The 14523-nt window shown below is 42.8% G+C and overlaps 1 protein-coding gene across 2 annotated transcripts in view; it reads left to right on the top strand.

The window, feature by feature from the left end:
• The window catches only part of NUSAP1 (nucleolar and spindle associated protein 1), a 449447-nt gene that overhangs the window by 57693 nt on the left and 377231 nt on the right, over positions 1–14523 (top strand). For both annotated transcript variants that reach the window (XM_069638852.1, XM_069638853.1), the window contains exon 3: positions 2512–2718. In XM_069638852.1, coding sequence (XP_069494953.1) covers positions 2512–2718 — 207 coding nt within the window. The remainder of the gene's footprint in view (positions 1–2511; positions 2719–14523) is intronic.

Here is a 14523-nt window from a genome sequence, read left to right as displayed (position 1 = left end):
CTGTGGCGTCCCTCGCTCAGGGCTCTTCTCTCGCTGTACCGCTTCAACATCTACTTTGCTCCTCCGGCCCACTTGATTGCCACCTTCTCTCCTCACTTGCAGTGTTATGCAGACGGCACGCAGCTCTCCTTCAAGCTTCCCTACTGTTCCTCTCTCCTGTCTGATGGGCATAGTGCGCTGCCAACGATCTCTGCCTTAATTTCAGTAAGACTGAGATCCTTCTCATTGGGACTTCTGCTCCCTCCTTTCCTCCTACTCTGGACGCCCTCCACGGGACCCCTCCCCTCACCCTCTTGTGAGGCTAAAAACCTTGGCGTCGTCTTCGACTCCTTCTTCTTGTCACAGCGCGGACCTTGCCAAGAAGGCCCACTTTCAGCTGCACCTCCTCTAAGGTATTCTCCCGTTCCTCACCTCCCACCCGCCCTCCCTCTCCCCAGAAACTCAATGTCTCCATAGCTCTGGTGTTCTCTAAGACTACTGCAACAGCCTCATCCTCAATCTGCCTTTGTCCTCGCTTCGCCCCCTTCAACTCATCCAGTATAGGACTGTGAGACTTATCCTTGGCCTCAAGCTCAGGGAGCGCATCTCGCCAAACCTAAAATCTCTCCACTGATTCTCGGTGGCTTTGTGGATCAAGTTCAAGACCCTCTGCATCATCCACAAGGCTTTTGTGGCCTGAGGCCCCGCTACATCCTACGCCCAAATACCTCCCTGCTAGAGCCCTTTGGGCTTCCATCTCAACACTCTGCAGATTAAATATCTTTCCAAGCAGAGTGTGGAGGGTAGATCTCTCTCTCTTCGGCAGGAGCCTCCCTCTGGAATGGCCATCCTGCCCCTCTCAGGCCTGAGCCGAATCGCCTTATGTTCCGGAATCTTCTCAAGACCCTCCTTTTCTCTTCTTTAATAATCCCTCTCCCCCCCTGCCCCCTGCCGCATTGACTGGCTGCCTGGTTCGTTCTGAGTCCCTGCACCCCAGTTTCACTGACTCTCCCCAGATACCCAATAAATAATTCTTACAGTATTTATTTTCTAGGATTGTAACAATAATTAAAGGGTCTAGCACTCAGACTAACCGAATCCTACATTTTGTTGCCCCCCTGGGCTTGGCTGTTATATTTTGAACCCCTTTTCTTTCTCTAGCTGTTTTATTTTATTGTGTAATTTGCACATCTATTATTTATGCCGGTATGTGCTGGAGGTATTGGAAGTGTGACTTCTGGTCCTCATGACCTCCTGTATATTTTTGTTGTCTAGGCTTCCATCTTCTTCCCATCATTTAGCCCATATCTTTCGCACCCATCACCAAGTGGTGGGCTTAGATTTTAGTATGCAGAGTGGGTATAGTCTTTTAATGACTATTACTGTTTTTTTTATACATAACGTATGTATGTGTTACGTTTCACTCAAAGTACTTTTTTGATAAGAGTATTTTTTAATGGTACCAGTGTGGTGTATTCTCTATGGCTAATTATTGTGAACAACTATTTTGAATAACAGTCCCGACCCCCTGCTGCTGTTGGTAAGCCCAACTGCTGTGCCTTATATATTGCTTTAAAGAGTGTGCGCTTTCTCCTGTTGAAAAACCTGCGTGTCCTTAGATTTTTTTTCCATCACATACCAAAGGGCTATTTCAAAATCTTTTTAACATTGGTGATGGGTGACCAGTGCCTGTGCATTGCAGTGCTCGCTGGTGCTTGTGTTTTTATGGCTGTTTGAATTGTGATGCTGGAATTGCTTCTGTTGCCATGCTTCGTGTTTTTGTCTTGTCTAAAGAACATGGTAACACTGGGATTTCTGTGATACTTATGTTGTATTATTCACTACAGCACGTGAATGCTATAATGGAATGCATTATGTCTGTTATGACTGCACTGCAATAAAGTACCTTTGAGTGTTGCTGTAAAATATCGGAGTTGTATGCCTGCTCGGGACCGGTTCAGTCAATCAGTACAGAGCCTACTTTACATCCTTTCAAGATTTGTGGAAGGAATAGCATCAACTTCTTTGATGGGGGTAAAATCAAAGGTGCCATTAGACTATTCTGTAGTTTGTAACTGCAATGGCAGTTGCTGTACACGAAAACTGATCAAAGCATACCAGGGCATTGACTCGTTGCACTGGTAACCGTGACAGAGGCGCTGCATAAACTATAGTCCGCAATTACATTGTAGAAAAAATCCTGTTTAAGTGAAGAGATATCTAAAATTACCTTTTCACTTTGGTGGCATACAGCTAGAGACTAAGTAGAACGACGTACAATGCTCCACAGTTATTGTCCTGGTCAGCCCTCTACACAGGAAATGGGAGCGCTTCTTGAGCCCTCTACCCAGCTAATGGGAGCGCTTCTTGAGCCCTCTACCCAGCTAATGGGAGCGCCTCTTGAGCCCGCTACCCAGCTAATGGGAGCGCTTCTTTTCCCGATCCTAGTCGTATATCTTGTGGGATTGCTATTCTCACTTGGGTGCTATTGATGGAAATAATGCATTGCTGTGGGCTTTCTTCTTAATGCAGGATACTGAAAGCAGCCAGTCTTCTTTCACGCTCACAGATGAAGACGACTTAAACAGCAGCCAAGAGAAGGAGCATCTTCAGTTGGCCCACGTCACAAAACGTCGGGGCAGAGGCCACAAGGCGAACAAAAGTGCTAGCAGCCCAAAGGAGGAACCAAATGTCAACAGAACGAATACAAATGTGGCTCCACTCTCCGAAGTGAAACAGGTAAGATGGAAGGTTTTAGGACTTCACATTTGAATTGTTTACAAAGGCCAAGAGAACTGTCATTTAATTTCAGGATTATCTTGTTTATTTTACTTTCTTTCCTACAAAGAAATGTGAGCCTCCAGCGTGTCCTTGGGACCCAGGTCTTGTCCATCCCTTGGGTCCCACCAAATTAAACACCCCCTTCTGCAAAGTAATTTGTATGCTTGACCGCAAGTACAGTGACGACATTGGTATTGGTATTGGTATGTGCTTTCTGTAAGATTCCTTGCTGGAATATTTTCAGATCTAACTTTGCTATTCAGTTGTATTTGGTATCTCTTGGAAGATCAAGCTGTTCTTGTATTGGGTGCGTCTCGCTTTTCCTCTGAAATTTGCCATATTCTACATTAGATGATTTCCCACTAGTTAGGAAGTGATGAAATTTCGAGCAGTTGATTTATTTTAAAGGGCAATGCATACTTTTTCTTGTCCACTCTTTATGAAAATCAAATGGGGCGGGGGTGGAGAGTTGCAGGGGTGGTTTGGCCATGATGTGCACAGAGGGACAATGGATGCCCATTAACAGGGCTCCACATCTTCCTTTGCTTGCCAACATTATTTATGGATCCTGAATTCACGGAACCTTAATTTAAGGGCACAAGTCAAATAGCCCTTTTGAACTGATTTGATCATGTTTGGGTTGGACCTCAAAATGTATGTTTGCCACTGGCTCGTGATAATTCACTCTTGGCGAGTAAGATATAGTTTGCTGTGTGCATCTGGAGAACTGAGAGGACAGGTGACTTTGACTGGCTAGTAGTGTGCAAGTTGGCCTTTTTACCCAATTTTAGGTGATCAGAGCCACTCTGGGTTTGAATTGTCTTTACCTAATGAACTACTTGTTAGTAGGGTTTGGGCTTCCAGAGGAGTCCTTGTGTCTGAAACTGGAGGGGTTTGTGACTTATTTTGGCTCCCAGGTAGACCTTGTCCCTAGAGGAGTGAAGACGGCGATGGTTGTAGTCTTCCCTCACCCTATTTTCTAAGGTGAAAGAGCAGTTCTATATTTGAATTGAGCCAAGTTAGACAATGACTTGTAGAGCTGAGCTTATTCAGGCCAAACCGATGCGGCATTGCAATACTTTACGTGAGCCTGATTAGTAGGTGTCCCCTTCTGGAGTACAACTAGATTTTTGTTGCCTAGATCCGGAAAATGAATCTTTACGTTGCCACTACAAGATCTGGAGTGAAACACCAGAGAAATATTGGTATTCCAGGAAAAAATTAGGAAGACCATGGAGGACTTATAACACCTGGTTTGTAGTAGAGTGACCCCTTTGGTTGCTGGCTCTGAGCTGTTCCTGGGACTTTGCCCCAGCAAATGATGGGAATTCCTAAAATCCTGGTATAAGCATATGATTAACTTTATTCCTGATAACCTAGCTCCATAATAATAATTAATAATAATTTGGCATTTATATAGCGCTACGAACCCTCGGGTATCTGAGCGCTGCTTATTATTACACCACGGTGTGTGGTGCTCATTTATCGACCTCGGAAGGATGAAAGGCTGAGTTTGGCCCTGCCGGGACTCGAACCTGCGTTAGCAGGCTCTGCACAGATGTCAAAGCGAGTACTCCTACTCGCTGTGCCACTTGACCGGACATAGACCAAATAGCCTGGTCATGGGGCTCGCTAGGCAAGTGGGATAATTATCTTTCCAGGGGCCTAGAGTGCAGTTATTCCTGGATTTAGTACAGCAGTTCAGATGTCGCAAACATTTCTTTAATACAGTTGAAAAAGAAATTACCTTGTTGAAGTGGCAAATCGGCTATCGCATTGAGCTGAACTATGTCTCAATATATTCCTTGACTTTACTCACTGGTGGAATTGGGTTTGAAATTTTTAGGAAGGCAGTGGATTGGCGAGGGGGGAGGGTAACTCTTCCAACGTGGGGGGGGAAAATGAGGTAATTGCTTAGTGTACATGTTTTTTTATTTGCATACATGCTTCATATCTCTTGGGATTGTAGTGGATTTCTTTGTGGGGGTTGGGGAGGAGTATCTTTTGCGTCTCTTTTTGGATACCATACTTGGTTGAGATATTTCAGATCCTTAACGTTACCCCGAGAATGCTTAATAAAGTGCTGGGTTACTGTCTGTCCTTAGTTTCGGGAAAATAGAGGATGTTTTAGACAAAATGCTCCGAGGGAATATGATTTCTCTATTGACCTTGTTTGGTCTTGGTTAATGTAGGGCCATAATGTATCGCTCATTTTATCTTTATCAATTTGTAATGTTTCTGTTCTTATCCATTGATTGTCTATTCTCTGTCAATTGGCTCTTTTAGTATTTCTGGATGTATTCTTTTTTTTTTGTGTAAGGTTGCTTTGGTAGCCAATATCGCAATAAACTAATAGTGCTGGGCAGTGGTAGGATATCCCATATTTATTGGGTATTGACCAGGCTCACATTGTAAGTGTAGATTAGGAGGTAGTTCTGAACCTGTTAACAGTGCAGGGTTCCCAAGATAGTGCCCAACATAATCCCACAAGGCCCAAGCAGTTGAGTGGGTTTGACCAGTTTCATGACCTCCACATTCCAACAAATATGTGGATAGTAGCGAGCCCTAGAAACAGGGTTGGTATGTCCTATACCCAATGTGCTTCCCAAATATGGACGTGGCAGAATCCCTTTGGCCTGCTACTTCCTCAGACACGGTATAGCTTCATCCAATGTCCACTATTGGGATGGGGAGGGAGGATGTTCAAGACTATAGGAGCCAAGACACCCTTGAAAAGTGTGGCAGTTTGGTAGAAGTAGTCGGACACACTGTGGACATTGAATACTGTTTAATTTTAAAATTGTAAAGAAAATGCCTATCTCTACCTATCACTATAGGGATTTCTCTGCCCAATTAAAGGTGCTTGTCTGTCATCAGGAAGCCCAAATGAAATGTCCTCAGTGCAAACCGAATTCTACCCGACCCTACCAGTAATGTGAACAACTAAAGTAGGCTAAAAGAATGTCTCTCTACTCCTGGTCGTTTTCCCTTTTGCCTTCTATCCTGTGGCTTTCTCTCAGGGTTTATCTTGAAATACATTTCTTATGCTGATCTCCTCGGACACATTATAACAAAAGGGAAGGATTGCAGGACTAGTGGCCACAAAGTCATTCCTGGTATAAGAACACAATCTAGAAACAAAATAAGCACTAGGGGCCTAGATCATGTAAGTCAATGACTAATAGATGCAGGGCACTATACTCACTACAGGGATAAAGGATACAAATATCCAGGTATTCAATCTCAATACAATTAGAATTATTTAATAACAATGTTAAAATGTTGTTTATAAAATCACAAGTGGATAAATACAAAAATGATTGACAATCAATTGTGCAATACTGGAATCTGGATCCAGTCAAAGTGTCACTGTGCTCTAATTACAAAATAAAATATTCTAGATTACAACAGATGTCAAATACAACATATCACCTACAGCACATAACTTGTAACAACTAGAGATAAAGAATAAACAAAGTATATACAACTTAAATTAAATACTTGCTTCACAATTCATTCATAAAACTTAGTCAAACTCAATGTTTACATCACTTCATTGCTAATATTTAACCCAATATGTTTCTTTCCTACAAATAATTTAATTAATTCAGAGGAAATTAATTAAATATTTTGATTTTGTAAATGGACAAATGATGGCTATTCAAAGTCTGCTTCCTAGATCTGGCCTGGTCAGTGACTCGTCCAGAAGAGTTTGCGTTAATACAATCTTCTTAACTACTACAAGAAAATAGTGCTCTGCATCCTAGGAAAGACAAAAAGATGACAAACTGCTTTAGTTAATTTTGTCGTTAATCGGACATGATGATTCATCAATGTCAAATATGTGATCTAATTCACATATATGCTTACCTCGGGCCATGTGAATTGCTTGTCTGATGGTAATTTTAGAAATACACTTCCTCAAACCTCGTTCTGTAAAGACACAACAGGACCATAAACTCCTAGATCTATACGTATGCTCGTAATACTTATAAATTCTATTATGTCATTACAATTCTAGTCAGTCAAAGCGACCTATAAAGAAGCGTTACAATATTGTTTTCAGTGTTTAATGCCTTTTTCTATTTCTTAATTCTAATCGGGCCGAAATGCTCTGGATCGTGCTTAGACTTTTCAGTAAGGATGTTGTCAACACAATCATTAATGTGATTTAAATGGTGCTTTACATCTTGTATCATTCAGCAAGTAGTATACAGCTGAAGAGAAAACATAAAAAGTAATGTGATACTATCTCGATGCTCGCAATGCGTGATGAAACTCTTGCGTGTGGCGTTTCATATATTTACTGTAGTATGTCAAAAACTAGTATGTATATACTTTTGCACTCTGTATCCTTTGGGTGTAGAATTGCAAGCTTTTCTAAGTGGCGTCTTGGATCTACCAATGTCTGCACTTACCGGAATATCGCAGTATTAATCTGGTGTTCTGTGTGTCTCTCGTGTCGGATGCATAGATGAACATTGTTTAGCGTATACTAATACTCTATGGTTAATTCTATCCTTTAGAATCCGATGTTAGATGCATGTAAAGAGTCGTCCTTCTTTATCTAGTGAACGTGGTGAACACTCGTAAGGAGTGATGCTTTCAAAAAGTTGGTATCGGAGATGAGAAGCACACTTCTCAATATTACACAGTGAATTAAGAGTATATATCATCCTGATATTATAACTCGTGTGTCCTGATGTTCATTGCATGAACAAATAAATTATTTCAGTTGTAAGGTTAGATTCATATTTGAAAAAAATACGGGATCGTGGAATTCTAGTCACAGCATCTTTGTGAATATAATAGGTTATTGGAATACATCCGATACAATAGTGCTATTATCACGTTAAACAAATTGGACATTTCCATGTGTTGCATTTTAGGATTAGTATTGGGTAGTTGCTGCTTTAGCTATAACTACTATTGTGCCGGCAAGGGCAGAAAATAGTCGTCTCCTATCTAAATAGATGTCTCTTATCTAAATGGACTGTTACTCAAGCATGTCATTCAAGCCGGTCTCGTTACCTTTTCTCAAAATTAGCCGTGTTTCCATTAGTGCTAATGATTTTTTATTGTGGTCAGTTTTTTACTACAATTGACCATCTTGAATCATCACAAGTATGTCCACATGAGTTAAATTGGCCAACTACTAGAGGGGCAGTTAGTGTATTATTCCTAATACAACTTTGGTGTTCTGTGATCCATAGTTTTCTTTTTCTTTCAGTTTTACAAATGTAACTTCGGTTACAAGGGCACCAGATCACATATATTACCCAGTCAGTGTTGCAATTTGTCAATTTCAATTGTTTCCATGGATTTTTCAGTCCAATCTCTACTTGTTACTCACTGAGCCAAGGGCTCCGGAGAAGCAGAAGTGACAGCCAATTTGGGACAGGATGGTCTTGATTGAAGAGCCTGGGTATTACTTTTTTTTATGATACACCCCTTTGCGGTAGAAATAGTAAGCCGCCAAAGGGACAAATCTCACAAGAACAGGGAGAACACACTGCCAGTAACCGAGGCTGCAAGGAAAGAAACAATAATTAATACTCAATGTAATGGTTGTGTAATATTCTTCAGACACTATTCTTATGCGATGAATACCTGGGTGTGAGGTGTGTCGGGACTGCCTCCCCTCCAGGACCTAGAATAACAGTAATGGCAATATAACCCCTGACAATCATAAGAATGACTTGCGTAAGAATGAGGCGCTCCTTCTTACCAGATGTGGATGGACTGAAGGAGGAGGTGATGAGTAAATGAAAGGAATCCTAAACACCGACTGGTATAAAATAACAAACAGGGAAGGTTAGTATGGGAAACTATGCCCGAGCTGCACAAGGGCCACACTCGAGCCGGGTTGGTGCACAGAATGTCCCTGCCGAGTGCCCTGGGTGTTTGCAGGAATCCTTTGCAACAAATAAGTTTCAAATATAGAGGTGGTTATTTGTCCAGATAAATGTTCGGAGAGAGGATGACAAATGCTGCAGGCCCGGAAAAGGTAGGAACAATGCTGAGGTTCTTAGTATGAAGGCTCAAGTTGTAGAATGACCAAAAGGAGCAGACAATGAATATTAATAGTGCTGAGAATAGTGAGGAAGCTAGTCGAGGGAGGAGTCCAGGAAGACTCTGAGTGGCTTTATAGGAGAGCCTAAACCAAGACGCCAAACTACTGGGGTCAGAGGCGTAAGCAATCCGTGGCAGGAGCCGAGTTCGTAACACAGATAAACAGCTATTTACAAGAACAAAGGTAACTAGGAGCGTACATCAAAACCAGCCTAAAAAGGCAGGCAAACGGGAGTGAAGCACCGAAGACTGCCGGAAGGTAAACGGAGCATACCTTAGGTGGTGTCTGAAGCAGGAAACTGGACGAGGTTGAACACGGAAGGAAGTCGAGCAGTCTGTGATGAAAGTACTGATTAAGGGCCAAAGACGAGAAACCGTCTGTAAGGCAAGCCGGGTCAGCGGTAAGGAGATATTCCAAGAAACGTGGGAATCAGAAAGTAGCTACAATCGGAAGCAGCAAGCTTCTAATTAGTTACTCTTTTAAAGCCGAGGCGAGGCCGACGGTAGCAATCAGCTGACCTTGCGCCCGCGATGGTGTTACTAGTGTTACCATGGCAACAGACCTCTGGCGTGTGCGAGCGGCTGCTGCTCTCTTCCAACGCAGCTGCCAGCGACAGAGAAAAGGAGCGGCGGCATGCCGTTTCAAGAGCATGGAATTCCTAGTATTGAGTGGCCTATGAGGCCGAACCATGGAAGTTTTAACGCTACTTGTGTATTTCGTATAGTTTGCACAACATTTACAAGTTCCAAAGGGACTATGTCCAATAGGTTTCATCATTCCCCAGGTTTCTGTCAATATCTTATGTGCTGGTTTAAGAAACGCATCATTGCGAGTGAGTATTTCTTTCAAATGTGTTCCTCTTTTAAATGCCCATCGTGGTTGTCTAAAGGTCTCATCTCCTTTTGTGAGAATTTGCCAGTTATTACAGACAAGTTCTTATATTTGGTTAGGTAACACGTTGTAAGTGCTTACAAATGTGATCTTGTTACTTGATTCTCTTGATTCTTTATAATATTCTTACAAGGCCTTTCGGTTATTATTGCTGGCCCTTTTCCCAGCTTTCATTACAATCTTCTTGGGATATCCTTGTTTTATCAGTTTTTCATTTAGTTGGGTCGCTTCTTTTTCAAAATGTAGTTTAGTGGTGCTGTTCCGCTTTTAAACAAAGGAATTGTCCTATTGGTAGATTTTGTCTCGTGGAATTTGGATGGAAACTCTCAAAACTCAGTTATGAGTTTTTATCAGTGATTTTATGGAAGGATTTTACTTCCAATTGACCACTTATAGCAGGGGTGCACAACTGATTTTGACAGAGGGCCGAAAGTACCTTACATGAGGGCTACAGTGGGCTGAAAAGTAAGTGGGCGGGGCGGTAGGCGGGACATGTCAGGAGGCTTTTTCAACCCCCAATTTGTATTAAACACATGGAAAAAGAATGTTTTTGAGTGGTAACGATTTTTATTGCATTTCAAACTTACATTTTGTACTACACATTTTCCATTGTTGTCGTTTATTTCGATTTAGTTATTGTATATCATCTGTTTAATTAAATTATATATATTTTATTGACCCTTGATTGGACATTCCGTTATTTTGGACTGCTATAGTTTGCTGTTTGGGTTGCCCAAGAGGAGTATGGCCTTCGTTGAGTCAGGTTTCCTCAAAAAAGCAAAGGATGTACATCTCCTAACTGTGCCTGTTTTAGCTTTATTATTGAGTTCACTCTTGGAGTGCAACACTATGCCCCATGGCTCCCACCCCCAACCAAACACTATGCCCCATGGCTCCCATCACCAACCAAACACTATGCCCCCTCTCCCTCACCCCCAACCAAACACTATGCCCCATGGCCCCCTCACCCCCAACCAAACACTATGCCCCATGGCCCCCTCGGCCCCAACCAAACACTATGCCCCAAACACACTCAAGCATGCACCCATACAGACCCGAACCCCCCCACCACAGCACACAAACTCTGAAGCATGCACCCATACATGCATCTCAACATAGACAACACAAACATACAAAAACATTCATGCACACCGAACCCCCCACCCCCCAACTCGGCACACACACTCAAGCATACACCATGCACCCATACAGACCCAAACCCCCCCACCCCCCAACTCAGCACACACATTCTCAAACATGCACCCATACAGACCCGAACCCCCCCACCCCCAACTCAGCAGACACACTCTCAAACATGCACCCATGCAGACCCAAAAAACTCAGCACACTCTCTGAAGCATGCACCCATACATGCATTTCAACATACACAACACAAACACTCAAAAACAAACATTCATACACATCCGACACACCCCCCACTCCCTCATCTCAACATACACAACACAAACATACAGCAGAACAGACCCGACACACAAACACACAGACCACTTACCGGAGACGTGCTGGAAGGCAGGTAAGCTGGAACGCTGGCGAGGTAAGTGAAATCCTACTACGGCTGGCGTGGCAAGCAAGGCTGAAATGCCTTCCGGCATCAAGCCTTACTGGCCACGCCAGCCGTAGTGCTGGCACTCCATTGGTGCAGCACACACGCACTACATGGCTCATAGGAGTGACGTGGTGCGTGTGTGCTGAGCCAATGAAGGCCAGTGTTTTGTCTGGCCCGGAAGACAACAAAGACTTTCCTAATGGAGGGCGGCCGATGCTGCTTGCGGGCCGCCCTCCATTAGGAAAGTCTTTGTGCCTCGCGGGCTGGAAAAAACAGCATGGCGGGCTGCAACTGGCCCGCGGGCCGTATGTTTTGCACCCGTGACTTATAGGATTAAGAAAAATGGTGACTTCCAAGAAATTAATATTGGCGTCACAAATCTTTTGTGAATTTTAAATATGGATTCTGTTGGTTAAAGCCATAAGAAAGTCTTCCAATTCTGAAATATTCCCTAGCCAAATAACAAGGACGTTGTCGTAACCTAATATGTTCTTTAAATTGATTCATGTCTTTCCAAACTCTCGACATACAAATTAGCTAGTGAGGGGGCAAAAGCTGACCCCATAGCTGTTTCATGTATTTGATGGTAAGATGTATCGTTAAAAACAAAATAGTTCTCAGGAAGCGCCATCTCTGTACACCATAAGATAATGAATTATGAGTGTGTCCATTACGTCTTTTACTAAATAGTACTTCTATCATCTCTAATGTTTGTTGAGGTGTCTTGGTATATAGAGATACAATGTCAAAGCTAACTAATAGTTCTGCTCCTAACTTAAAAGGAATTCCTTCAATCATGTTTATTACAGCTGTAGTGTCTTGTATAAAAGAGGGCATTTCTTCTACAAATGGTTTCAGAAAAGAGCCAGCAAATTTAGCCAAAGGTTTTAAAACTTCTCCAGTGCCCGACACTATCGGTCGTCCCGGTGGATTGAGCAAGGTTTTATGTTGGGAGTCTGTAGAATTTCGGAATTCTACGGTCAGTAGCAATCAAATATTCAGCCTTTTGTTTAGATAACCATTTCCTGTTACGTGTTTTTCCACTTTAAGGGCTCTTTCTGCAGTCTTGCAGTGGGGTCTATTAAAATTTTATGAAAGGTATTGTCACCCAATCGGCGGCTACATTCGGCAATGTACGCCTCGCAATCTTGTAAGAAGATAGCTGCCCCTTTGTCTGCTCTTCTCAAAACAATATTTTTGTTATTTTTGAAGTGCAGAGGCTGTACAGCCGAAGGCGTGCTGGGAGGCTCTTTCCCCTTGTGAGTCTGATTGCTGTGGTTGTTGTGCAGAGAACGTGTTGGAGACAGAGGCGAGGAGCTGTTGTCAAGCCGTGGGTCTCAGGAGCCTGAGGGTTTCCTTAAACGAGTGACCGGACCAGAGACGCCTACAGCGAGGAAGGCTGTGGGTCCCAGCGAAGCCAGAAGCAGTTGTGGCAGAAGTCGTGGAACACGGACACAGAAGCCATTGAATGATTCCTGGTGTCCTTGTGCAAGCACTGCTGGCAACAGTATCCAGTTTCCTATTCACTTGCGTACAGTCAGTAGTTTGTTGAAGCCTTAATGAGGGAACAATGGAAAAGTAGCACTCCTGTGTATTGGGTAATTCGTTTTACTTGCGTGAAGAGCAAACGCTGCAAAGGACCATTTATAGACCCTTAAGACTGTATACTTTATGAAGAAGTGTTCGCGTGTACCTAATTTTGTTTTTCAAAAGGAAGACTGAACTCAACTTTCACACGGGCATACATTTCCTATACAAGATGTTACACAGTTAAACACTGTATCCACAATTGAAAGAGCAGAGCAAGCATTGCCCAAGCCAAGAGTCTCCCCATACTCGTACTCTTTCTCAGAGCCGGAAAGCAGTCTATTACTGTGAACCCATTAACAGTTCAACATTGCCTAAGATGCAAGTGTGCAAGCATTACCTAAAGCCAAGAGAGTGGCACCAATGTTTCTGAGTAGCTGCTGGGCTAACAGTTGGCAAAGAGGTGAAGGCAAATTTGGGAAAGGGAAATTTGCTGTTGATTATTATTTGAAGAAGTTGTGGCAGATAGGCTACCCCTTTTGAAGAGAGATATTCAGAGGAAGGGGCTTTGCCTACTTGAAGGTGTTAAAATACTTGAGTGAATCTTGTCAATACTGTCTTGAAGTCCAAGGTACTGAAGCTATAGTACTAGTCAGTGGCTTAAAGTGGAGTACTGTGAGGCAAATGACATTGTTCTCATGGTCAGTCTGAGTAGAAGTGGAGTTGTTGAGGTAGAAGCAGCTGCACTTTGAAGTCATCCTGACAAATCTACTTACTGAGAATCCTAATCTTGCAACACATGTGTTTCACTGATAGCAGTGGAAGCTGTATTTCTTTTGAACTATGCCAAGTCTTCTTGGATTGCTGAAAGTGGTGGCAAAACATTGTGGCTGGGAAAACCATTAGTGCTGTTCTGTGGAGGTTGAATGTCCATATTGCATAAAGAAGAAACGATTTTCTATTGTTGGAACTTTGTTAACTAAACTTGATTTTGACATTGAATCATCAAGAACTGATTTGAGACTATTTTACAGACAAGGAGTTGCTTATTTGAACGTTGGAGCAGAATTAATTTTGAATCATGGCAAAGGGAATTCACCCATACTATTGAAAGGTTATCAAGAACCTGCGAATATTGGTGATGTTATTTTAATTGCCATATATTTTCATTGTGTATTTGTTGTTTAGCGTGAGAGCCAGACGAGCCTGTGTTGGAGTGTTTCCCATTTTAGCTTTGGTTGGGCAGGGAAATCCTCAGCAGAGTAGGGATAGTGAGGCATTTCTTTTTTACCGTTTTGTTTAATAAAATGGCACATGTTAATCGTCAGTTGCCTGCCTCCCATTGCTGACCCCTCACAGCAGCAGCTCTTCAGCAAGACCTTTGCTGATGAACTGAAGACTTACAAAGCCTGGGCCACGATAGCAATACGACTCTAGTCTCTGGGACATTGTCTCATCAACCTTCTCCTCTAGAGGCCAGGGTCGATTCCTATTTATTTTTAGTTTTTCTTAAATGTTTTATTTTGTTTCCACTTGTCCTTTGGATTCTCAGCTACCATCCATCTGCTTCGAGGTTAAAAAAAAAAAGCTTTCTTGAATGCGTACAAAATCCTGTCAGCTCCTTGTATAGGGTTTTCAGAGGAGGAAATGGGGGGATGGCGGATTTTGGAGCAGCCCTCCAAGCAAGCCTGACTTAGCCCCTCCC

Source organism: Ambystoma mexicanum, chromosome 14, assembly GCF_040938575.1.
Source record: "Ambystoma mexicanum isolate Mex_15411 chromosome 14, UKY_AmexF1_1, whole genome shotgun sequence".
NCBI lineage: Eukaryota > Metazoa > Chordata > Amphibia > Caudata > Ambystomatidae > Ambystoma > Ambystoma mexicanum.
Note: the sequence above shows the minus strand (reverse complement) of the source record. Positions and strands in the feature narration are given on the sequence as shown.